Genomic DNA, 27,207 nt, shown 5'->3' on the forward strand with positions numbered 1-27,207 from the left:
TTGGGACAGCGTCCCTAGCACCTCAATCCTGGGTGGCTCATCGGAACAGACTCTTCAGAACAGTGGAACCAAATTCAGCTCTGCTCCTGGAGGCCACATCCAGCTTATAATGTGAAATGAAGGCATAAGGATTGGCCCATGTAGCTGCCGTACAAATAGTTTCCATTGGCAATCTTGCCTGAAAAGCCACTGAAGTAGCTAAAGCTCTAGTGGAGTGACCTTTTGGTTTAGCAGGAAGCTCTTTATTCCTTAACTGATATATAAATGTAATAATAGATGTCAACCACCTAGATAAGGTTATTTTCGAAACCGGTATACCTTGTTTACCCTCAGCATAGGACAGGAACAACTGGTCTGATTTTCTGATTTGCTTGGTTCTATGCAAGTAAAAGCGTAATTGTCTATGAACGTCCAATTGATGTAATTTGTATTCCGCTTTGTTGGAATAATTTGGAAAAAACACAGGCAGGTCAATGGACGGATTCAAATTATCATCAGAAGCAACCTTTGGAAGAAAGGAAGGGTTAGTCCTAAGAGAAACTCTGTCATTGTGAAAAACTAGGTAAGGAGGACGAACACAAAGAGCCTGAAGTTCAGAAACTCTTCTAGCCGACGTAATTGCAACCAGAAGAAGGGTTTTCCAAGAAAGACACTTCAAAGAACAGGAAGCTGCAGGTTCAAAGGGGGGCAGTATCAGGGAAGCTAAAATCAAATTCAGATCCCATGGAGGCAGGGGATCTCTTACTGGGGGCCTAAGTAGAGTGGTCCCTTTAAGAAAGGCTTTACAAAGCTTATGGGACATGATGCTTGTATCAGATAGGCCCGTATGAAAGTTTGAAATTGCAGCTAGCTGAACTCTAATCGTGGCAGAAGAGGATCCAGCTCGAAAAAGTTCCGCTAGAAATTCTAAATATGGTGCACAGGGGCTGAAAAGAGATCTATATTCCTGGTCTCTGCCCATAAGGAAAAACGTATCCACTTACTAGCATAAGTTTTTCTAGTGGTAGACTTATGCGAGGATAAGATGATTTCACGCACCGAGTGGGAGATGTTCGGAAGCCTGGCTAAGGTCGGAAGTGGAGCAACCAAGCAGTGAGCTGGAGAGATTGAAGAGATTGGTGCAGCCCGCCCGACTGATGGATCAGGAGGTCTGGAAGTGGGTCCAGGGCTGCTCCAGATGGTGATGGTGCAGGAACAGGAACCAAATTTGTCGAGACCAGTAAGGGGCAATGAGGATCATCTTGCATCCCAATGTGGTAGCTTTCTGAATTAGTTTGGGAATCGGGGGAAATGGAGGGAATGCATGAAGAAGTCCCTGAGGCCAATTGTGAACTAGAGCATCTCTGGGAAGTGTCCGGGAAGAGGGAGGAGAGAGAAGAAATTGTCGCACTTGCTGTTGAAGGGGGTGGCAAAAAGGTCGCAGCAAGGCTGACCCCATTTGCGGAAGATTTTGTCTGCCACAGTCTGATTGAGAGACCACTCGTGAGGCATGAGAATTGCTCTGCTCAGCCTGTCTGCTATAACACTGGACTTCCCAGGGATGTGCGCTGCTATCAGAAACCGTTGGGAAGAGATCGCTTACTGCCAAAGTCTGAGTGCTTCTCGACATAAGGGGTAGGACTTGGTTCTGCCCTGCTTGCTGATGTACCGTACTACTGACATACTGTCTGTTTGAATTGCAATGGTCCCGGTGGGAAGAGAGTTCTGAAGAGCTTGCAACGCTAAAAGCACGGCCCTCATCTCCAAGATGCTGATATGCAGATGGTACTCATGAGGCTGCCAGGTGCCTTGGACTGTTCTGCCCTGAAAATGCCCCCCCCTCCCACCCAATCAGGGAAGCATCCGTGGTCATCGTAGCTACTGGAGGAGGAAGAACAAATGGTCTGCCCTGGTGTAATGATGGGGAAACCATCCACCAAACAAGTTGGTTTTTGCATGACTGCGTGATCATTATCATGTGAGACATTGGGAGTTGCGGGAAGGACCATTGTGTGAACAGCATCCACTGAAGAATCCTCATGTGAAAACCTGCAAGGGGGACTAGTATGATAACCGCTGCCATGAGACCCAATGTTCTTAGGACGAATCTGGCCTGAATTTTTTTGCATCCTAATAAGACCTGCACATGTCGTCAAATGTCTAACACTCTGTCTACTGGAAGTCTCGCTGACATGTCCTTTGTATTTGTATTTAAGTTTGCGCCTATAAAGGTGATAGATTGACAAGGCGACAATGCAGGCTTTTCGAAATTTATTGTGATGCCTAGTTTGGAGCAAGTTTGGATGGTGTAGTCTCTGGCTCGCAGCAGGTGATGCCTGGTGGTTGCAGTAAGGAGCCAGTTGTCTAAATATGGAAACACCTGGAATCCTTACCGTCTCAGGTGAGCGGTAACTACTGCCAAACATTTGGTGAACACCCTGGGGGCTGTGGTGAGACCAAAGGGCAGAGCTCTGAACTGATAATGACTGGCTCCCAGCTGGAAGCGGAGGAATCTTCTGGAGCGTCTGTCCATTTTGATATGGTAGTACGCATCCTGAAGATCTATGGAGCACATCCAATTGTCCTGACCCAGAAAGGGTAAAATGGACTGTAGCATGACCATCTGGAACTTCGTTCTTTGAATAGACCTGTTTAGTCTGCTGAGATCCAGAATGGGTCTCCAGTCCCCTGTCTTTTTTGGTACCAAAAAGAACCTTGAGTAAATTCCGGATCCTTGCTGGTCTGCTGGGACTGACTGGATGGCTCTTTTTCTTAGCAGTTTTGAAATTTCTTGAACTGCTTGATCCCTTAGATTGGGAGGAACATCTGGAAGGGATTTGTTGGCAATGTAGGGAGTGCGAAGGAAGGGGATTTTGTAGCCTTCGGATATGATAGACAGTACCCATTTGTCTTGTGTTATACTTTGCCAGGCTTTTGGGTACAGCGATAATCTTCCCCCGACTGCCTCTGAAGGTGGACAGCCGGGCAGCACCTCAGGGATGCTGGAAGGGCTTGTCAGAGAAAGATTCTCTTTGGCCCTGATTTTGCAGACCCCCTCTGCCCCGAGGGCAGCGTCTATTGTTGTTCCCTCCTCTGCCCCTGGAGGTGAACTCTCCACGTGTGTCAGACACGGCTCCCTGGGGTTTCTGGAACCACATCTTCTCACTCTTCTAACCCTTGGGATATGGTCTTGAAGGAGTGGAAAAACAGACTCCGACAGCAGAGAGAGTCTTGCCTACTTGCTCACACCTGGTAAGGGTATCCTTCACCTGTGGTCCAAAAATAGCAGAACCATCAAAGGGGGTGTTGGTGAAAGATGCCCTGAAGGGTTCCGCAAAGTTATATAACCGTATCCAGGCAGGCCTCCTCAAGGCCACGCCTGTGCCTGCGGCCCTACTCGCACCATCGGCTGCAAAAGAGATGAGCCGCATGGAGGAGTTTACTACCGAATTAAGAGTCGCCAACTGGGAGGCAACCTTAGCCTGGGCCCCCGCAGCTGATGGATCTTGAAGGGTATCTCCTAGCTCTTTGAGGAGATCCCTTTTTAGGCGGGTAAAAATGGCACAAGTAGTTCAGCGACCTCATGGAGAGGTCGCTGAGGAAAACATCCGCTTCCCATATCTATCCATCGTCCTAGATTCCTTATTAGGGGGATGGACAGGCAAAGAAGTTTCAGCCAACTCGTTTTTTGCGGCCATTGCAACCACCGTGGCATCAACGGGAACACCCTTGGTCAGAAATTGCTTGTCTTGTGGGGCAGTAATAAATTTTGTGGGCCTGCGGGAAGTTGGTTCCATTGTGTCTGGAGCTGACCACGCCTTTCGAGCCACCACAGACATCATGGATCGAAAGGCGGAGACACCCAGGAGGTGGAGGGTCGGGAACCAAACGCGTCTAGGAATACAGACTCATCCTTGGAAGGGTTAAGGGTAGTCCAGTTCCCCCTCTGCCTAAGAATCTCAAGGATGTCTGAGAAGGAGACGTCCTCAGAGGGGGATCTCGGGGACCCATCCGACTCCTCCAAGTCGGTATCTGAAGTGATAGACTCGGGAGTCAACATGCTTCCTCTTGCATTTCCTCTTTCGAGGGGGCTCCTCTGAATGAATGGGGGTGGCCTCGGAAGAGGAAAATACACCCAATGGGGTGCCCTGGAGCGCTTGTTCCCCACGCTTGGGGTCTGGAGGAGGGGCAGAGGCAGGAGTAGGCATCATGGGGGGTGGAGCCAATGAGGCTGACCGTGAGGCTGACTCAGATGCCAGCACACTCCTCATGACCTCGAAGGCGCCTCTTCCCGATACTGGAGAAGGCTCCGGCTCTTAAGAGACCGGAATCCTTCCCGGCACCGAGAGAGACAGCTCCAAAGCCGATGTAGGAGCTGAACTCACCTGCACGAAGCGCCGAGTGGGAGAACGGGGTCGGACAAGGGTCCTATGCCACTCACCCCCTCGGAGCCGACGAGGGAGTCCCAGCACCCAGATCCCTCCACGGACGGCACCATGGAAGAGATCGGAGCCGACGACTGAACTGAAAGGGTAGGTATCGGTGCCGACGGTCCCACAATCCCAGCCTTAGCATGCTCCGGCTCCGAGCTCAAGGGATGAGTCGAAGGAGGAACTACTGCAGAGACAGGTAGAGCCGAACCCTGATGAGGGGGCTGGATAACATTTTAGCCAGGACATGCGATTTTAAAAGCCTGCTCACCACTCTCTCCAAATCATGGTCAGATAGTCTAGACAACCAAGAGTGGGATCGGTGACTTCACGCCGATTGAAACAAGGGCGACCCCGGAGCAGAGTGTATCGACTCTAAGGATGGTGATCTGGAGCGTTTGAGACTCCCTGACGGTTCCGACAGAAGAGTCGGGGCCGACTGGGCTTGGAGATAACTTCGGTTCCGGCTGGAACCGAAGTACCTGAAGCAGACGCCACACCCGAACTGGGAACCGGCGGCTTCGATGGCTTGGAAGGTTTCACTGACTGAGCTTTGGCCGGTGATCCTTAAGGTTTAAGCAAACCCCTAAGGATAAGCTTATTCCTACGCTCCTGCAGGACTCTTGGACTGAAGGCGTGACACACCGAACAAGAGTCCTGCAGGTGTAGGGCGCCCAAGCAGTAGACACAAGAAGTGTGACCATCTGTCAGTGACATTTTCTGACAGCATGAGTCACACTTCTTGAATCCAGACACTTTTGTGTCTTTAGACATTCTTGTAAAGGAAAAATCAAAATACAAAGAAAGAGTACAAAGGGAAGTAGGTAACTAGAAAAAAACACACACAGTCCACACAAGTTACCACACCGTAGCAGCACACACACACACACACTCTATAATAGAAGAAAGGCTAAAAAGACATACCAACTACCACAATTTCTAATGAAAAAATTTTTCTACCTTAAAAAAGGAAACAAGGATAAGCCTCTAACTAAAAACGACTTACCTTAAAAAGGAAAAACAGGAATGGGGGAGGGAGGGGAAAACTCTCCAAGAAGAAAACGAGTTTCCAAGGGGGAATTAAACACCAACAAATACTACAACTATGTATGAACACTAAGTATTCTAACTAATAATATACAAAAAGTTCTAAATATATATCAATAAAGTGAAAAAATACGACCTTAGCCAGTAAACGCAACCTCGTAGCAGAAGCGGCAAACAAGATCTGGGTATCTAGCACCAGGCATCATGGGATATAGGGGGGCCTCGAGCCAGTAAGCAGCTCTCGAGCTTTTGAAGATGGCCGAGTCGGAGCTGATCCAACCAGCAAGAATGAAGGCGAGATAGACAACTTAACATCATGATGTTGTCTGTCTACTTTCTTAACAACACACTCAAATACTTTAGCTTATGTGAAATTTAAGTATTTTCTTGGGTGTGCTTCACTGGGAATGCCATTCTTGTATCTTTCGCTCTGTATTTCATTCAAACTAAAAAAATAAAAGTTATGTACCTACCATAACGTTCCATGTTAGTTGTCTTCATCTCGCCTTCTTTCTTGCTGTTTGAGATCGGAGTCGATCCTCGGCTCCGACTTGGTCATCTTCAATAGCTCAAGAGCTGTTTACTGGCTCGAAGCTACCTCTTATCCCATGATGCCTAGTGATAGCTACTCAGATCTCGTTTGAAATAGCTAATCCAGACATAATAAGAGAGAAACCAGTTATCAAAAAACTGGTTGTTCCATGCATTCTAATATCCAGAATAGTTTAGGAAGACCTGGCCAGAAGAATAACAATAAAAGAATACTCAGCCAGTGAAAAAAGGGACTCCTCTCAATCCACTAGGACGGGGGACGGAGAAAGGGACGCAAGAAAGAAGGCGAGATGAAGACAACTAACATGGAACGCTATGGTAGGTACATAACTTCTTAATGTTAAGTTGTCTATCTCGCCTTCATTCTTGCTGTTTGGGACAGCATCCCTAGCACCTAACACCCTGGGTGGCTCAGTGGAACAGACTCTTCAGAACAGTTTAACCAAAGTCAGCTCTGCTCCGGGAGACCATATCCACCTTGTAATGAGAATAAAGGTATGAGGATTTGCCCACGTGGCAGCTGCACAGATGGAATCCATGGGCAACCTAGACTGAAAGGCTATGGAGGTGGCTAACGCCCTAGTAGAATGACCTTTCGGTTTAATTGGTAACTCTTTGTTCCTTAACTGGTAAATAAAAGTAATAGTGTGGGACAACCATCTGGATAAGGTCACCTTGGAAACTGGGAGACCTTGTTTGTTTAAGGCATAAGAAAGGAATAATTGGTCTGACTTTCTTATTTCTTTAGTTCTGTGCAGGTAAAAACACAATTGTCTATGAACGTCCAACTGGTGAAGTTTGTACTCTGCCTTGTTGCTATGACTTGGGAAGAACACAGGGAGATCTATAGAGTGGTTTAAATTATTTTCTGAGCAGACTTTAGGAAGAAACAAAGGATTAGTCCTCAGAACAATTCTGTCCTTGTGAAACACCAGGTAGGGAGGACGAACACATAGTGCTTGAAGTTCTGAGACATGCCTGGCTGAAGTGATAGCTACCAGAAAGAGTGTCTTTCAAGATAGAAACTTGATGGAGCAGGATGCTGCTGGTTCAAAAGGAGGCAGGATTAAGGAAGTTAGGACTAAATTAAGGTCCCAAGGGAGAGGGGGATCTCTCACTGGAAGTCTAAGAAGAGATGTTTCTCTCAAAAAAAGCTTTACAGAGCTTATGAGACAATGTTAGAATTTGACAAACCAATATGAAAATTAGAAATGGCCACTAATTGTACCTTAATCGTAACAAAAGCAGCCCTTGAGTGAAACAGTTGTGCCAGGAATTCCAGAATTTCGCGGGCTGGGGCTGAGAAGGGATCCACATTCCTAGACTCTGCCCAACAAGAAAAACATTTCCATTTACTAGCATACGTTTTTCTCGTTGTAGACTTATGAGAGGAGACAATAATCTCACAGACTGCTGGGGAAATGCTGGGAAGCCTGGCTAAGGTTGGAAGTGGAGTAACCAAGCTGTGAGATGGAGAATTTGGAGGGATTGATGCAACCCGCCTGACTGATGAATCAGGAGATCTGGAACTGGGTCCAGAGTCCAGGGCTGATCGAGAAGGTAATGGTGCAGGAACGGGAACCATATCAGTCGAGGCTAGAAGGGGGCAATGAGGATCAATTTTCAACCCAACGATTTTGCTTTCTGTATGAGTTTCGGTATAAGGGGAAACGGAGGAAAGGCATAAAGAAGTCCCTGAGGCCAATCGTGGACTACAGCGTCTCTGGGTATGTAACCTGGAAGCGGAAGAAGGGAGTAGTATTTGCTGCTGAAGGGGGTGGCAAAAAGATCGCAGCAAGGCTGTCCCCATTTGTGGAAAATAAGATCCGCAACTTCCTGATTCAGACACCACTCGTGAGGCATGAGGATAGCTCTGCTGAGCCTGTCTGCTATGACATTGGATCTCCCAGGGATGTGCGTTGCAATCAGAAAACGTTGGGAGGAAATCGCCCACTGCCAAAGTCAGAGTGCTTTTCGACACAGGGGGTAGGATCTGGTTCCGCCCAGCTTGTTGCTGTACCACACCACTGACATGTTGTCTGTTTGAATTGCAATGGTCTCGAAAGGAAGAGAGTCTTGAAGAGCTTGCAACGCTAGGAGCACTGCTCTCATTTCTAGAACATTTATGTGCAGATGGTACTCGTGAGGTTGCCAAGTGCCTTGGACTGTCCTGCCCAGATAATGCCCCCCCCCCCACCCAATCAGGGAGGCGTCTGTCGTCACTGTGGCTACCAGAGGGGGTTGTATGAAAGGTCTGCCCTGAGTAACTAATGGGGAGACCATCCACCAAGAAAGGTGTCTTTTGCATGCTTCCGTGATCAGGATCATGTGAGACATGGGTAGCTGTTGGAAAGACCAATGCGTGAAAAAAAGCCACAGAAGAATTCTCATGTGGAAGCGCACTAGTGGGAGTAGAAGACTGGCAGCTGCCATGGAGCCCAGAGTTTGAAGGACATACCTGACTTGGATCTTTTTGCTCTGCATTAGAATTTGCACTTGTTGATGAATTGTGGACACACTTTCTAGTGGCAACCTTGTGAACATATCCCTTGTGTTTAAGTCTGCTCCTATGTAAGTGATAGATTGACAGGGCGACAAGGCAGATTTTTCGAAATTTATTGTAATATCCAGCTGGGTGCAGGATGTGATTGTGTAATCCCGCACTTGTAGGAGTTGATGCCTGGTGGTAGCAGTGAGGAGCCAGTCTAGATATGGAAACACCTGGAATCCTTGATGTCTCAAAGTCAGCCGCGACCACTGCCATACATTTGGTGAACACCCTGGGGGCTGTGGTGAGACCAAAGGGCAGAGCTCTGAACTGGTAATGACTGGCCCCCACCCGAAAGCAAAGAAATCTCTTGGAGCGTCTGTCCATCTTGATATGGTAGTACACGTCCTGAAGATCTATCGAGAACATCCAATTGTCCTGACCCAGGAAGGGTAGAATGGACTGTAGCGTGACCATCCGAAACTTTCTTTGTACAGATTTGTTTAGTCTGCTGAGATCCAGAATCGGTCTCCAGTCCTCTGTCTTTTTTGGTACCAAATAGAAACTTGAGTAAGTTCCGGATCTGTGCTGATCTGCGGGGACCTCCTGTATGGCTCTTTTTTCTAGCAGTTTTGAAACTTCTATTACTGCTTGTTCCTTCAGATTGGGTGGAACATCTGGAAGGGTCTTCTTTGACTGTAAGGGGGGTTGAGGGAAAAGAATTTTGTAACCTCCGGATATAATGGACCATACCCATCTGTCTTTTGTTAAATTTTGCCAGGCTTTTGGGCACAGTGAAAGTCTTCCCCCGACTGCTTCCAGAGGTGAGCAGCCGGGCAAGCCTTCAGGGATGCTAGTGGGGCTGGTAGTGGAAAAGAAAGATTCTCTGTTGCCCTGGTTCTGCGGACCCCCTCTGCCACGAGGACGGCATCTATTATTATTGTTTTCCCCCTCTGCCTCTGGAGGAAAAATCAGTGTGTGTGTCAGGCAAGGCTCCCTGAGATTTACGGAACCACATTTTCCCACTTCTGACCCTTGGGCTAAGGTGTAGAGAGAGTGGAAAAACGGACTCCCATGGCAGAGAGAGTCTTGCCTTCTTGCTCACACCTAGTCAACATGTCTTTCACCTGTGGCCCAAAGAGAAAGGAGCCATCAAAGAGGGTACTGGTGAAGGACGCTCGAAAGGTTTCCGCAAAGTGACACAGCTGCATCCATGCATGCCTCCTAAGGGCTACACCCGTGCCCATGGCTCTACTCGCTCCACCGGCTGCATAGGAAATAAGCCTCATGGAGGAGTTAACTACAGAATTAAGCGCCACTAGCTGGGAAGCTACTTTGGCTTGTGCTCCCTCAGCTGTAGGATCTTGAAGGGTATCTCCAAGCTCTTTAAGGAGATCCCTTTGAAGTAGAGTAAAATGACATAGCTCAGTGACCTCATGGAGAAGGTCGCTGAAGCAAACATTCACTTTCCGTACCCATCCATCGTCCTAGACTCCTTGTTAGGGGGATGAAACGATGAAGAGGTCTCCGCTAACTCTTTTTTTGGTGGCTGCTGCTAAAACCATGGCATCAACGGGCACACCTTTAGAAAGGAATTGCTTATCCTGGGGAGCTGTAATAAATTTACCAGGTCTCCTCGGAGTTGGTTCCACTGTGTCCGGAGCTGACCAAGCCTTTCGAGCTACTATGGACATAAGTGGGTCGAAAGGCGGAGAAACCTAGGAGGTGGAAGGTCGGGAACCGAAAGCATCCAGGAATACAGACTCATCCTTAGTAGGGGCTAGGGGATTCCAGGTCCCCCTCTGCCTAAGCATTTCCAGGATGTCCGAGAAGGAAACATCTTCAGAGGGGGACCTCGGGGACCCTTCCGATTCATCTAAGTCTGTATCAGAAGTGACAGACTCAGGGGAGTCAATGTGCTTCCTCTTGCACCACTTCTTCCAAGGGGGCTCCTCTGAGTGATCAGGGAAGGCCTCGGAAGAAGAGGAAACACCCAATGGTGTGTCCTGGAGCATCGATTCCCTATGCTTGGGGTCTGGAGGAGGAGTAGAGGTTGGCACAGACACTACAGGGGAACGGAGCTGGTGGGGCTGGTAGTGGAGCTGGCTCGGGGGACAGCACACTCCGCATGACCTCAAAGACGTCCCTGCCTCGAGGCAGAGAAAACTCCAGTTCCAAAGAAATAGGAATCTTTCTCTGCGCCGAGGGGGACAGCTCCGAGGTCAATGTTGGAGCCGAGCTCACCTGCGCCGATGTTCCGAGGGAGAGAACAGGGTCGGACAAGGGTCCGATGCCACAAGCCCCCTCGGAGCCGAAGAGGGAGCCCCGGCGTCCAGATCCCTCAATGGAAGGTAACACCGAGGTAATCAGAGCTGACGTAGGAACTGAAGGAGATATGGTTATCGGAGCCGACAGTTCCACTACTCGTACCCCACTCCAGCTCAGAGCTCAATGGAGTCAGAGGAGGAACAGAAAGGGAGGTAGATGGAGCCGATACCTGTTGAGGAGGGCTAGACAACATTTTAGCTAGTGCCTGTGACTTTAGCAACCTACTTACTACTCTCTCCACATCATGATCCGACAGCCTAGTGGGTCGAGAGGAGTGTGAAGAATGGTGGCTACGTTCACTTTGCAATAATGGAGAGCCAAGAGCAGAATGAACTGACTCTAATAAAGGGGACCTTAACCTTTTATGGCTCCGAGATGGCTCCAAATCATCCAATGGAGCCGACGGAGGGGATGTCTTGTCAGTGCCAGCCAGAACTGATATACTCGGTAAATCCTGTACCGGGGTCAGCTCCGAAGGTGGAGCTGACGGCTTAGAGGATTTTGGGGATTTCACTGGCTGTGAACTCTTTGCCGGTGAATCCTGGGGTTTTAACAGACCCCTAAGGATCAATTTGTTCTTCCACTCCTGCAGGACTCTTGGACTAAAGGCATGGCAGATAGAACAAGAGTCCTGCAGGTGAACAGTGCCCAAACAATAAACGCAACTAGTGTGCCCGTCTTGTCAGAGACATTTTCTGACTGCACGAGTCACACTTTTTAAATCCAGATACTTTAGCTTCTTTAGACATATCAACCACAAAAAATCAAGCACCAGAAGAGAAACACAGACAGAAAAAAAACTCTACTCTAGTCAAAGTACAATAGACTATGTAAAAATATATAACACAAACTGCTTTTTTTTTTTTTTTTTTTTTTTTTAACGATAGCAAAAAACAGAGGAAAGGAGAGCCTCTAAGTTAAACGGCTTCCTTGGGAAGGGAGTGGGGGAGGGGAGAACTCTCTAACTTAAACGAGTTCTACTAAAAAGGGATTAAAAGAGAAGAAGGTACTCAACAACAAACACTAGTAAATAAAACTAAGAAAATGTAATTATCTAATAGTTTTATGGAGTATAAAGATATATTTCTACATAAAAAATTTGAAAATACAAGCCTGAGCCAGAAAACGACACACCTCGCAGCTGAAGCGGCAAACGAGATCTGGGTAGCTATCGCTAGGCATCATGGGATAAGGAGTAGCCTCGAGCCAGTAAAAAGTGCTCGAGCTATTGAAGATGGCTGAGTCGGATCCCAAACAGCAAGAATGAAGGCGAGATAGACAACTTAACATCAATGTTTCAGTCCAGTAACGCTGTGACACTGCCTTGCAGAGCCTCTGAAATAGTGCAAGCAGATCATAACTCCAGAGCTCCTTTAAAATGATCTGTCCCAGCTGAGATAATTCTCAGTTTTGCAACTCACTTTAATACTGAAAGCTTCTTCACCACTTTTTCTCCCTGGTCTTATTACATACTTTTTTATACAAGTGTATGGGCTTTCTATGCGCAACTGTACAGCTCACCACACCACTAAACATGTGTACACCACTGAACACAACACAGAAAGCGCCACCCTGGTTCCCTTCCATGACAGGTACGAACTGATGCTCCACGCTTAGAAAAAAAAATACCTAGAGGCCTAGAAAGGGATAGAAACTGTTAATGGATCAGAATTAAATGAAAGAAGAGGTTTTGGATGTCGCCAGTCCACTTAATCCCGTTTTTCTCCTTCCTATCTGGCTTCTACTTGGGACTGATTAAAGTAACTTCCAGCATGTCCCTGCACTGACTGCATTCCAAAGTAACCAGCCTGATGACAAAGTAATGCTTACAACTTTTTAATGAGTGGCCACTGACTCTAGTACTTAGAGACATAACATACCAATCATACCTCAATTCCAGGCAGTTTAGTTAGCTAATTTTCATGTCTTCACCTGGTAGGTTCTGAATGCTTTTTTATGGTCAGACATGGGAGATTTTCAATGCAGCACATTGGGAGCAAGATCAAAACTGTATAAGAAAAAGTGGAAGTTTGGTGCCTGGTTCAGTACGAAGTGTGCATGTCCCAAGTTTGGGAGCTACATAACACTGATGACCCATGCTGACAAAGGGGTCTCAGACAAATAATAACTGCCACCCACTGCAGATAGCTTAAAGCAAGACATTAAGTTTAAACTTTAAAGTACTGAAACAGGATGCTTTAAGTAGTGAAGAAATGCCATGCAATTTAAAGATTCCATTAACAAACTCAACAAAAATACTTACCTTAAAGTAGATTTCATTTTTTTCTTTTTGTTTAATTTTACACTTGGAGATGCTTGGAGCCTGTCCAACATTACCAAAGTTAGCTAACTAGATAACGAGATTGGTTACAGCACATGTAATGACAACTGACAATTAATATTAACTGACTTAAGAAATCTGTTAAGGTGTGCCAGACTCTGAAGTACTAACTGGATTTCGTCAGGAACTGCCAAAGACCTAAATTAGAAGACATAGATGATAGAATGGAAAAAAGCATGAAAACACATCAAAAGCTCTCCTTTTCAAGAGAGCAGTTTAAGAGTGGTACCACTGCAAGACTTTCCCTTCAATGTAGCAAGCGGCTGTGTTGCCCTTCCAGCTGCCATGCTACATTCAAAAGATCTAAACTAAGCAAACAGTGCCACAGAGCAAATGGAGACATGCCATACCTCTCAACAGTACCAAATTCCTCGGTAAATATCGGTTCTGAGGGCAAAATATTGGGGTGCCACGAATTACCACATGGCACCTTAATATCAAAATTTCCATTTTTTTTAAAACTCCTGATGTCATCACGTGCAGAGCGGGCACAATGACGTCAGCTTCTGCAGACCGGTCTGTCAATGGCGAGCACATCTTTATTCCCCGGCTCGGCTCCTACTCCTCCAGGGATAGGAAAATGTAATTGTAAATCTAAAATCTATACGTGCACATGGCAGTCACAGCTTCTTTTACTTTGTTAGCTAAGCTTCTTTTACTTAACTGATGTACTTATTGGCTTATTTTACTTACTGCAGGAGAAACCTTTTACGTATAGTGTCATTAAGATCAATTTCAACAACTGGCTTAAGTACTGGTGTCATTCAAAGGGGATACAATGCCTGTCTTCCTGGGATGACATGCTCGACAAGCCACGATGCTTCGCTAGGGACGGCTTGCACCCGTCACCCCTGGGCTTTTGGATATTGGCAAAGGCTCTTGCCACCCCATAGTGCCTTTTTTAGGCAAGGCTCAAAAGACAAACCCACCTCCATAGGTATCACAAGGGATAAGGAACTAAGAGTAATGCTACTCAACGCCAGAAGTCTAAACCTCAAGATGCACGCACTGGAAACTCTCCTTAGCATGGAGAACATAGATATCTGTGCAGTAACAGAAACTTGGTTCAAGGATCCCGAGAGCACCCCAGCACTACCAGGTTAAACCTCATACCAAGTTTTTCGGCCCCAAAACTTGGACCGAACCACAAAAAGAGGAGGAGTATCAATATTCGTCAAAGATACCCACACCTCCAGGTTGGTGGCACAGCACGAAGCATCAGAGACTATCCATGTGCAACTAACAGTGGGTAAAACTGCCTTCCAGCTTACAGCCTGCTACAGGCCACCCCCCCAAACCCAAGAACCCCACTCGGCCTTCCTGAGAACACAGGAAAATATGAAGGTCTCTCCAAACACCATTATATTGGGTGACTTCAACTACCCTAACATAGACTGGGAGCATTACTCTAGCTCCAACACCCTAGCCCAAAGGTTCCTAGAATTTATAAACTCAAATGCTATGTAACAACTTGTTGCCACTCCCACAAGAGGGGAAAACATACTGGACCTGATCATCACCAACATGGGGACTCTATGCTCCAGACCAGAAGTGTATCCCTCACTGGTAAGATCAGACCATAAACTAATCTCACTAGATATTTCACATCCCGACCCCAGCCCCTGCCCAGAAAACCACAGTGAAAAACTTCTCTAAAGCAAATTTCACACTCCTCAAAACCGAGGTGGAATCCTTCAAAGCCCCCGGGCCTGTGGAAAATACAGCCCAGACCGCAGAATCCTTTATAAACGTATTCTATGAACACCTTCAGGAATGCATGGATCATGCAATCCCAAATAAAACCCAATCCTCCAAAATTAGGCGTCCTGTCTGGTGGACCCCAGCCATAAACAAACTATACAACAGAAGGAGGAAGCTACTACATGATGGAGCAAAATCCCAAAAAGGGAAGGCATCTCTGGTCAGTATTAGCAAAAATCTACGGGCACTCATAAAATCATCTAAGGCCAGCTTCGAGAGAAAAATTGCACAGGACACTAAAGATAATCACAAGGCTTTTTTTAGTTATGTTAGGAACCTGGGTGGGAATTCCCAGATATGCTCAGAATTAGTCCAAAATGACAAAATACACCGAACCCACAGACATTGCCAACATCCTAGCTGATAGGTTCAGCGCAAACTTCTCACCCCCTTCCCCACCAAAAGGGCAAATATCTATCCCAGCAGAGTGCTGCCCCCCTGACATCTCAGATGCTCAGGTAAGAGCCGCCCTCTCCAAAGCAAAAAAAAAAAAGCATCAATGGGACCAGACGATGTCCCGGGCTGCGTCCTACATGAACTCCAAAAAGAACTAAACCCAAACATAAAACTACTGTTCAATCTTAGCCTTACTACAGGATATGTACCCAAAGAGTAGCATACAGCAACAGTGGTCCCTCTCCACAAAGGTGGTGCTTGGTCTGCAAAGCTATGGAAAGGATCATCATGGACCTCATAAATAAAGATATTGGTGACCTAAAGACACTGGATCCTACCCAGTTCGGCTTTAAGGGCAGATCCTGCCTCTTAAACCTGGTCGATTTCTTTGAAACGGTCACCAAGGCCATTGACGAGGGGAAGGTGGGTCCACACAGCCTATCTGGACCTTGCAAAAGCCTTCGATACAATACCCCACTCGGGCATTATAGATAAGCTCACCAGCTTAAATATAAACCCCTATGTCACTAGATGGGTTGCAAACTGGCTCAAGGACAGAACCCACATGGTTAGAATTGCTGGAGCCATGTCAGACTCCAAACCAGTTACAAGTGGCGTCCCACAAGGCTCAGTCCTGGGACCTCTCTTGTTTGGTATATATTTCTCGGAGATACAGGCTAACATGGAAGGACTGTGGCTGACCAAGTACGCAGATGACTGCAAACTGGGCGCCATAATAGACTCTCCAGCCGACACAAGCATCCTACAAAAGAGCCTCATAGAAACAGACAACTGGTGCCAGAGCCATGGCCTCAAGCTAAACGCAAAAAGTGTATAGTCATCCCCTTTGGCAAAAACAAAGTGCCCACAAATTACCACATAGGTGGTAATCCATTAAATACGGAAGAAGTAATTAGGGACCTGGGGACCCAAGTTGATAGCAATCTCTCATTTGACAACCACGTGGCCAAAGTGGTTAGAAAAACATTTAATATAGCCCACCTAATCATGAAGGGATTCACATCTAGATCAGGGGAGGTCATCGTGCCTCTTTACTCATCCCTCATCAGGCCCATAATTGAGTACAATGCCCCTTTTGGGATGTAGCTTACCAGACACCTGCAGCAAATGGAAAGACAACAAAAGTACCTCACCAAGGGGATCAAAGGGCTCAAACAGATGCCATATGCTGCCCGGTTAAAGAAACTCCAGCTCTACTCAGTGGCATGCCGCCTGCTCAGAGGCGATCTGTGCCTGATGTATAAAGCCATGTCCAACCCGGAATTAATGGACATGCTGCACCTCAGAAAATCCAAATCCCATCGAGCTACGCACTCGAGAGACTTGAACCTCTGCACTGAAATAAATAGGACATGCTGGAGGGACAGATTCATAACCCAGAGGCTCCCTTCACTCTGGAATAAAATCCCAGTCCAGGTTAGGCAGAGTCCCTCATTGACTCTCTTCAAGAGGAATCTTGATGAGTGGATGGGAGATGGTAGGCTTACCCCAAGTATCACTTCTGTGTCACTGTTAGACAGAGGCACAGTATACTAACCTCGAAAAAGGGCATATTTAAAATGGGTGGCGAAAGCCAAACACACTCTGGCTAGGCTTATAAATGCCCTAGGGCAGATAGCCTAGTATGAACCTATAAGTGCAGGAGAAACATTTTTACTTATTTAAACGTAACAGCTGAAGGAGAAACAGCAGCAGCATCTTTAACTCACTTAAGGGCTTGTAGCAGGCAGGCGAATCTTTTACTTATGTTAACGGCTGCAGGAAAAACTTTTTACTTATTTAGGGCAGGATAAGAAAATGCAAATGTAAACCTATATGTGCAAATGGCAGTTGCAGCTTCTTTTACTTAATTGATGTACTTTTTGGCTTATTTTACTTACTGCAGGAGAAACTTTTCACGTGCAATGTCATTAGAGTGCAGGAGAAACTTTACTTATTTAAACATAACGGCTGCAGGGGAAACAGCAGCAGCATCTTTAACTTATGTACGACTTTGCAGCAGGCAGGAGAATCTTTTACTTATGTAACAGTTGCAGGCAAAACTTTTTACTTATTTAGGGCAGGAGAAACTGTGCTAGCTTCTTTAAATATACAACAGCTGCAGGAGTTGTTGCTTCAGATTATCAGGCTGGTTTGGAGTGCGTTATTTCCCAAAGAATGGTTACTGCTACCTTGGAGGCTTGCTTGCTGCTTGTGTGGTACTTGTATTACCTGTAACTTTAAGCAGAGGCGCAGTACTGGTGGACTTGCGGTTTCCCTTGAGGATTACCGGACACAGGACTCGAATCGCAGGCTGAATGAGACAGCAGTGGCAGGCCAGGAGTGAGGGCTCTGGACTAGGGAGGAGGGCTTTCTGTTCTTCATTGCACAGAGTCAGATGTCCGTATATCTGTGTTTTTTTTGGTGGTGGTGGTGGGGGGGGGGCATTCTTGCTGTGAGCCATCTCTTAATAGAGAGGTGTACTTAAGTCATGCATGTATTTTGCAATAAAGTTCAGTTTGTTGCTTGTTTGGATAGGGTTTGAAGAGAATGTCCCTCCTCCTATTTCTTGCTGGTAAACAACTGACCCGTGTGGGACCTGCTTGATGACTATCTGAAAAGTAGAATTTTTGATACCTTCAGAGTTAACATTTTCATTTGGTGTTTCGTAGTTGTTTAAAGCAAAGCTTTCGTTGGTGCTTTTAATCTGCTTAACCATACTAATCACACGTGTGCATTAAAGTGGGTACTGTCTGTTTATGGAACATAGCAGCTGATAGGGCCAGTCTTGCTACAGTAGGAAAACATTGTCAGGTAACAATTTCTGCCCTTGGTTGCTTGTTTACTTCTTTGGTGTGCATGTTTGTTTTGCTTCAGACGTGGGACGTGGTATTCGAACAGAACAGCACTTATGAAATGGGTGTGTCAATCTCACTGACGTTTTTAACTGTTACTCATCACATTTCAAATAATTCGTCTGACTTTCTTGTAAATTCTGTCAAGCTAAAAAGGACAGAGAAGGATGGATTTTTGTCATGCGATTTATATTTTAACTGATTACATTTTTTGGCAGATTTAATGATTTGAGTGCCTGTATACATATGTAAGATATTATACTAGGTATATATTATACTAGGTATAAATCCCTATGTCACTAGGTATAAATCCCTATGTCACAAGATGGGTTGCCAACTGGCTCACTGACAGAACCCACACTGTGAAAGTAGCAGACTCCAAATCCAACTTCAGACCAGTAACAAGTGGAGTACCGCAGGATTCAGTCCTGGGTCCTCTCCTGTTTGGTATCTACTTCTCTGAATTACAGGCTAACACATAAGGTCTTTGGCTAACGAAGTTCGCAGATGACTGCAAACTAAGAGCCATAATCAAAACTCCAAAAGATGTGGACATCTTACAAAAGGGCCTAGACAGATGCCTGGTGTCAAAGCCACGGCCTAAAGCTCAATGCCAAAAAGTGCATTGTCATCCCTTTTGGTAAAAACTCTGTACCCATGAACTACCACATAGGTGGTGGTCTACTTAACATCGAAAGTGTGATAAGAGACCTTGGGACACAGGTGGACAGCAGTCTCTCCTTTGATAATCACATCGCCACAGTAGTCAGGAAATCCTTCTACGTGGCACACCATCACAAAAGGTTTCTCATCCAGGAAAAAAGAGGTCATTGTCCCCCTCTACTCGTCACTCATTAGACCCATTAAAGAGTACAACGCCCCTTTTGGTATGTACCTCACAAGACATCTACAACTGGAAAGGCTGCAGAAATACCTCACATAGGATTACTGGCCTCATACAGATGTCCCACGCAGACAGTCTCAAAAAACTGCAGCTTTACTCTATCGTATATCACCTACTCAGAGGCGATCTCTGCCTAACACACAAAGCTATGTCAAACCCAGAGCTTTTGGACATGCTCCACTTAAAGAAATCCCAATCCCTTCGAGCTACACGCTCTAGGGACCTAAACCTTGTCACAATAAACAGAACATGCTGGAGGGATAGATTCCTGTCCCAGAGACTTCCCATACTCTGGAACAAACTACCTATCTATATCAAACAAAGCTCCTCATTAGCACTCCAAGAAAAATCTTGATGATTGGATGGGAGACAGGAAATTCACCCTGGGAATCACGAATCACTTCTGTGGCTCTGCTTGACAGTGGCACAGGAAAATAATTTTCTTGGGTGGCGAAAGCCAGGGTACCTTTTGGCTAGGCTAATATAGGCCCTTGGGTCAATAACCTAGTACCTACCTATGAACCTATAAGAGGGAGGGGTGGCTCATCTAGATCTCTATAAGGTGACAAAAAGTATCTTACTGATATTTCATTAAGTGCCTCACACTGTTCCAATTTTATAGGTGTGTGCTTCACCCATGCTTACTATTAATTGGATAATCAATTGCATTTGACTTATCTGAAAGGTGATGGTGCTGTTTTGTTTTTTGTTAAGATTTACAACAGTTTTAAGCATGCTGGTTACTTGTGATACTCTTAAATGCTGTTGAAACCTGCATTAAATTATCTTTTTTGCAGGCATACTGTTTTGGAATAGTTCTGTTAATGTCATGATCTGACGATTCAGGCAAACATGGAAGGAATTAAATGCTAGTCATTATGAAATCATAAGTAGTAAAATGAAGTTGAAGAATGGGAATGTGGTAGCATAGGTTATTTATTTTGCTGGAAGACTGACAGTTCTGAATGTTATAGTTTATTCTATTTAATGTTTCAGGTTGTAAAGTCTCTGTTAGTGACCTATGAGTACTTCAGACTTTGTGGAACAGTGTACTCATTTATGTTTCCTGGCAATGCACTCATCTGTTTACACATTTTAAATCTCTGTTGCCTACAATACTTGGCTTTATTTATTTTTAAATAGGGTTAGTTATTATGTGAACCCTCCTTTACTCTGTAATGCTATAATGTTTACATTTTGGTAGACATGTCTGTCATATGTTACTAGCTTTGTCTGAGGCGCTTCTGTTTACGCATTTACTAGTTTTGTCTGATGTGCTTCTGATTACATATCACATGCTTTTTTTTGCTGCATTTTAAATGTACTATTGTCTTTCTCCATTTGTTTATTGTTATGTGCAGATTGCAGTCCTGTGACAGCCTAAAAGCGTTTCTTAATTACGTGTAGATAAATATATGCAGAAAGAATGGATTTGGCCATCTGTGTGTTGATACACATTATGAATGGCAGATGCTTTAAGCTAGTTGCATGTATTTTGAACAAACACTATTGTTTATTTCTCAGTTTTTCTTGAATGGGGCTTGGCTAATACATCCCTGGGATTCCACCCGTGTCCCTGCTGGACAGGGGATTGGGTGCTGACTTGTCTATACATGGGCTAAACTCTTGGATAGGCTTATAAGGGCCTCAGGGCCAATAGACTGGTAACTTCCTATGAGCCTATGAACATTTTTACTTTACGGGCAGGAGAAACTTTTTACTTATTTAAATTGCAATGGCTGCAGAAGAAACAACAGCAGCTTATTTTACTTTTGCAATGGCTTGCAGCAGGCAGGAGAATCTTTTACTTATGTAATGGCTGCACTGCAGGCGAAACTTTTTACTTATTTAAAGGCTGCAGCAGGTAGGAGAAAATGTGCTTAATGTTTACATTCATGTGATTACCTTCGGTGTGTGTGTGAGTGTGTGTGTGTGTGTGTGTCAGATTATTTTACTTATTTACCTACAGCTGCAAGCAGGAGAAACTTTATACTTATTTAACAGCTGCCGGCAGGAGGACGAGAGGCCTATGATTTGAAAACAGCCCAAAGATGATCTTTATCCGCCACTGGCCAGATGCATTTTCTTTAAATGTGGGTTTCAATGCTGTTTTAATGAATGTGAGTTTCAAGGGCAGAGAAGTTTTAATGCTAAGTCTATTTTCATTGTGAAGTTGTATTGCTTTGTTTAGCAGATGTCTATTAGTGTTTGTGCTATAAACCGTAAAATAAAAGTTTTAAATGAAGTCCAAACAATCATCATAGAAGTAAAGCAGTATGCACATTACAGTGTTTATGGTAAATGTGGAGAAACAGCAAAGTAATGGGACATTAGAATGGCTGAATAGGGGAAGGGCTGTGTATGGGGGGCCCCATTCGACCATGATTTTGTGAGAAAAAGCATGGCAAACTCAAAGACAGCCCCAGGCAAGCTACGCCACTGATCAGTAGGCCATGGAGTATGACTTTGGAGGTCCTAGCAAATGATAATATTCTTTTGCCAAGATTAGAATATTCCCTACCATTGAATACCCTACTTTTACCACAAAACCCACATAGTGTAAGTCACCAAAATCAAAATCCTAAGGTTCATCATCTTTTCCCTTCCCAGTGAACATCATTGCTACACATTTAAAAAAAAATGGTCACCATTTACTACAGGGTCTGGGGGGCATATTTTGGTTGCCTATTCTTCAGTTTGCATTTGAAAGTTGGTATCCCACAATTCCATTGGAGTGGGCAGGGTTACATAATTATGTATGCAGATTTTGTGTTAATCAGCGTACAGATTTATACCCATTTTCCATGGGACATTGTCCAGATTTTTGATGTTTCCAGGTTGAGAGGTATGAGGCACGCTGGTCCTGCAACAAGATCGTGGTCACTAGAGGCAATGACCCAGAGAAGCCCCACTTGGGAAAGTTCAGAAGAATGGCAACAAGTATACTAAATTTAGAAAATATGTATATATTAGCGATTAATGCAACAAGCTGTATACTTTAGTGCTACAGTGTCTGTAGCTTGCCTACAAAGTGAAGACAGAATGGATAACACTGAATTCCGCAAAGTGGACAAGTCAAGGTGAGGTGTAAAGATAAGAAGTGATCCGACAATTCCTGGGGGAGTGATTACAAATCCAGCACCAAGGCCTCAACATCAAAATTGTAAAATAGTGTAGATGGTTTACCAAAATATAAAAGAGGAGGAGCGACAGGAATGAGCTGGTATCATTTAATTTAATCTGACTGAATACAACTGACTGAAAACTCATCTGAGTGTAGATGTGAAGAGGCAGTATGTGCTGGTGTCATTTCTGATCACTGGAATTAAGACAAGTGAGTCTAGAATAGTATGTGTGGATTGGCAGTGGCCACCATAATGCTGCACCCCTAGATCTGTAGCCATTTCTGATTGTGAGCAAGCTATGGCGTTTTTGTTTTGCTCATCTCCATGGCTGTACAACTGTGCCCCCACCTGAAAAAAAAAAAGGTATGCCAATATGTGATGTGTATAATGTCTTCTATCAGTTGTGATTCAGTGAAATGAGTTTTCAGTCATTTGTTGTCATTGCTTTGGGATTTAGTCAACGAGCTTTCCATCAAATGAAACAGATGTGCAGCAACACATATTAGAGTAGGTACAAACAAACAGTCTAGAAAAGCATGGAAGAGCAATTTCAAGTGGTCTAATTGTGGACAATTAGGCAAGCAAGGCTGCCATATAGGCTATTAAAATGTTCAGAGTGCATAAGAACTATCGCAAACCAGGAGCAGTAAGACTGTTTCATACAAATTACAAGCAAAATCACAAAAAGAGAACAATGCTAAATCTGAACATTTCTGAAAGAAAAAAAAACACTAAAGGACATGGCCAAGTGAAATGTTCAGAACTGTAAGGGACTTAAGAACCTCTAAATGCATGGACAGAACTGGAATGGGTAAGCTGATACAAATGCTACAAAAACCTGAAATGGTAAACAAAATACATGAAAGTGGGGGATAGAACAGAAGGCTCCTGACAGTGGAAAGAGGTGAAATTGTAAGTGCTGCATTTAGAAGATAAGGTTACTGCTTAAGCAGACTTGCATTTAAGATGACTGGTGTGAAAAGAATAGCAGGGTTCAAGAAAACAGATTACGCAGTCAAAATACCCTGAAACAAAAGAGGGAGGAAAGAGGCACTAGAGCTGCAACAAGTATGATCCGGCAGGCATAAGCAGACTTGGTGGTGATGGGGGGTGGGGGGGTCCAAACAGTCTATCCATAAACTACAACTTTCTGTAACTCTCAGACAGCAGACATGAGCAACCCACCACACTTACCACTCAGCCAGACTGCTGTGGCATCAGTTCTTATTCCTGAATCTAGGTTTCCTGTTGCTCTTGAGATAAGGGGGTCTGTACCTAGGAAGTTGTTGACAGTGGCAGCATACAACACACCATCTAGGATAAAACAGAAAAAGATTTATTTTAAATAATTTCAGAATGCAGAAAACCACAGACTTTTTATGACTGTTTTAATCTTTAATAAGAAAAGTACAAGTAAATAACATGAAGAAAGAACTGAAAAAGCTGGGTCACACTTCAAACTATTTACTGAAATGCACTTTTGAGGGGAGGCAAAGTTAGACTTTCATGTTTCAGTGTGGGTAAAGTTGTCAAGAAAAGGTCACGAATGCTGGACTACAGGAGTGCCACAACATAAAACTATATTACAGCTCATTAACTGGATAACTGGACCAACTATTTCGCAGTCTGTCAAGGAAGTGTACAAGCAATTTCAGTTAATTATTTTTGCACTGCCTTGTAACTTAAATCTACATGAAATAATTACTTTACTGTCTTGCATAAAAACTGCAGTAATCTCAAGGTGATATTTTAACATGATATCATAAAAGAAACTGAAAATATTTTTCTTAATGTTACAAAGTAAAATGGGGGGGAACACAACCATTTCCTCTTAAGTACTAGGATGGAGTAAAGGGAGACCAGCAGTCTCCTACAAACACACACACACACACACACACACACACACACACACACACACACACACACACACACACACACACACACACACACACACACACTATTACAGAAAATCCCATTTAAAAGTTGACTAGGTGTATGTTTATTTTAGGAACCATATGGTACATATCATATTAAAGGTATGCCATGTTCATGATCAAGCTTTCTCAAGAACTTTCAAACTGTTATGCAGCAGATTTTTCTTTATTATGTATTACATATTGAACATGCATTTTGTATTGTACTAATTGTATCTGCATATTTTGCACTATGTTATGAACTTTTGACCTCTGATTATTCTCTGCACTGCACCTGCAATGTGCATTGCCTACATTAATTTTTGTATATATGATTTTGTTTTTGTTTCCTCGGAGCTGATCTCCCCGGGCCTCTAGTGAAAATGGACATCTAACCAGTTAGACTAGCCCGGTCAACAAATGTAAAATAATAATTAATAAAAATAACACATCTGAATAAAAATGCAAATTCATAACAAGTAAAGCCTGAAACTAATAATATTCAGAAGTGTGGCACAACCTCCACCCACACATATCTCTCAAGTGTTGGGAGGTGTGATGGGGAAGAAAGGGGAACACATTTTCTGGGAGTGTGGTGAGTTGGCGGACTTTAAGGATTACCTGCGGGATGCACTGTTGGGAGTTATTGGGTAGGCAGACTGGTCTGAAGATGAAGATTTTTATGAGCAATGATACAGAATCGGAATTACCTAGACATGGTAAGGCCTTGCTCTGTCTAATAATGGTGGCTGCCAAAAAAGCAATTACTAGAAAATGGAAATCAAAATCTAAACCAACTATACTGGAAGTAATGAATATAGTCAGAGAGACAAAACCACTGGAACTGAGATGTTTAGAAATGAGTTGGAGCAAACTACACAAGAAAAAAAATGTAAATTATGGGAACAATACATACAAGGGAGGAATGAGGTCTAAAAGGTGGCAGGACTTAAATGAGCTACATAATGTTTGAGTGATAAATTTTAATCGGAGTTGCTGGCTACTGAGACTTGTCTGCATATATCAACTGGACACAAGCTGATTTAAGTATACTTTTCTCTGCACTTATTTAAGATTTGAGTCAATAAATATTGTACATCTTAGATTCAGTAAATATTGTCTCTCTGTCTCTTTGCAGTTACTTCCCCACCCTCCTCCCTGTTCTTGTTGTGGTATTAATCTTGGTGGCTTTAGAATTGCCCGCCCCTGCTGTAAATCTGTTTTTGCACACTCCTCCTGGACCCATCTCATTTGCTCACTCAACTGAGTACAGTGAGATAATATTTTGATTTCAGATACTCCTACCAGTCCCATCTCCTCTGCGGTGTACAGAGAGAGCACTTGGGAAGGATATTCCCCTATAGTATCTTAATCTGCTCCGTTTCCTCCCTCTCCAAAAAAAAAATTTGCACTTCTGCTTTACTGTATTTGTGTTTCTTCCTACTTTATTACCTTATTTTGCCTCATCTTAAAAGTACTCAATTGAATTTATTCTGCTGCCTTTATTACTGCTTGTTAGTAGCCTGATTAAATTGTAACTGTTATTCTAAGGCCCCTGGTTTAAGCACTTGGGCTTCAAACCAGTTGTTTTACATTAAGGTTTGTGGTCTGTTCTGTTGTGGCAGGACAGGTAGCGTACATCCTTCTAAGTTGGGAACTGCTGATTGAAGGCTCAGTGTCTGTTATTCTAAAAGTGTATTAGTTCTGGGTTAAGCACTTGGGCTTCAGGCCAGTTATTTTACATTAAGAAGGTTTGTGGTCTGCACTCTTGTGGGAGGAGAGCTAGATTCTGCCCTTCTGAGCTGGGAATTTCTGGTTAAAGACTTATTGCGCATGCTTACTTGGACTATTTCTTTCTCAAATCGGTACGCCTTGTTTGCTATAACATAGACTAGATTCAGGCTGGCTGGATCTAGCTTTGTTTGTATAACTTGTGCACTGATCCAAGCTGTCTTTTTTGGAGAAGGTTTCTCTGTACCCTAGTGGCAGGACTGTGCAGTTACAACTTGTCTGATTGAAGACTGCTGGAACAGGGATCAGTTTTGAGCTTTTTAACTGGTTAAATGGGTAAAGTGTTGTTTTGACTGTATCTGCTCTATTTTTTGAAAAAAAAAAATTATATATATATATATATATATATATATTTGTGTTTCCCGCCTTTCTGAACTAGTATAGTCCAGTTTTCAGGTTACTGCTGAATCCAGGGCTGTGTTACAAGTTTCTGTGTTGCCCGTACCTTACTTGGATAGAAGGAAGTTTCTCTTCACCTATGAGAGAGGGGAGCTTTGAGCAGCCTATCTGTCCCTGGAGGAGTGGTTTCAGCCCAGAAGTTAGTAGTTTATTGGCCATTTTGGGCTAATTTCTATCTCTTTCACTTCCCTGCTATAAAATCTGCATTCGCGCAGTTTTTGTGCTTGTATTCCGCTCAGCAAGTGCCTTCCAGGTGTTCTGCAGAATCTACAGCAGCAGAGAGACAAAAGAGTGATTTTGTAGTGATTAAGTATCATGTTTCTGCTTTTCTTGCTGTCTTAACTAATTCCGCCTAAAACGCCAGTTTTTTTAGCGAATCTGTGATTTAAAAAGTCTGTTATTGCTACATATTGTACTTATTTACTGCCTGCACTTGAATTAACTCATTTTTGTGTTTAAATAATCTGTTTAATTGTTGTAGGCTACACACTAAAGTGCGATAGCCTTTTCTGTGCATTTAAAGTGTTGTTTTGATTGTATCTACTCTATTTTCTTAAAAAAAAAAACAAAAAACAAAACAAAAATACTTGTTACCCGCCTTTCTGAACTAGTACAGTCCAGTTTTCAGGTTATTGCTGAATCCAAGGCTGAGTTGCACGTTTCTGTGATGCCCATACCTTACTTGGATAGAAGGAAGTTTCTCTGCTCACCTGTGAGAGAGGGGAGCTTTGAGCAGCCTATCTGTCCCTGGAGGAGTGGTTTCAGCCCAGAAGTTAGTAGTTTATCGGCCATTTTGGGCTAATTTCTCTCTCTCATTTCCCTGCTATAAAAAACACATTTGTGCGGTTTTGTGCACCACCATTTAGCTAGAGTTAAACTATTCTCGCTCCACGAAGTC

General features: G+C 44.1%; 1 protein-coding gene across 2 annotated transcripts in view; it reads right to left on the reverse strand.

Annotated features, from left to right (window-relative positions):
* SEMA4F (ssemaphorin 4F) overlaps window positions 1-27,207 on the reverse strand; it is a 1,454,381-nt gene that overhangs the window by 827,868 nt on the left and 599,306 nt on the right. For both annotated transcript variants that reach the window (XM_044063980.1, XM_044063981.1), the window contains exon 6: window positions 23,401-23,520. In XM_044063980.1, the coding sequence (XP_043919915.1) occupies window positions 23,401-23,520 (120 nt within the window). The remainder of the gene's footprint in view (window positions 1-23,400; window positions 23,521-27,207) is intronic.

This window comes from Protopterus annectens, chromosome 2.part2, assembly GCF_019279795.1.
Source record: "Protopterus annectens isolate FY-2018-M chromosome 2.part2, PAN1.0, whole genome shotgun sequence".
Taxonomy (NCBI): Eukaryota; Metazoa; Chordata; order Ceratodontiformes; family Protopteridae; genus Protopterus; species Protopterus annectens.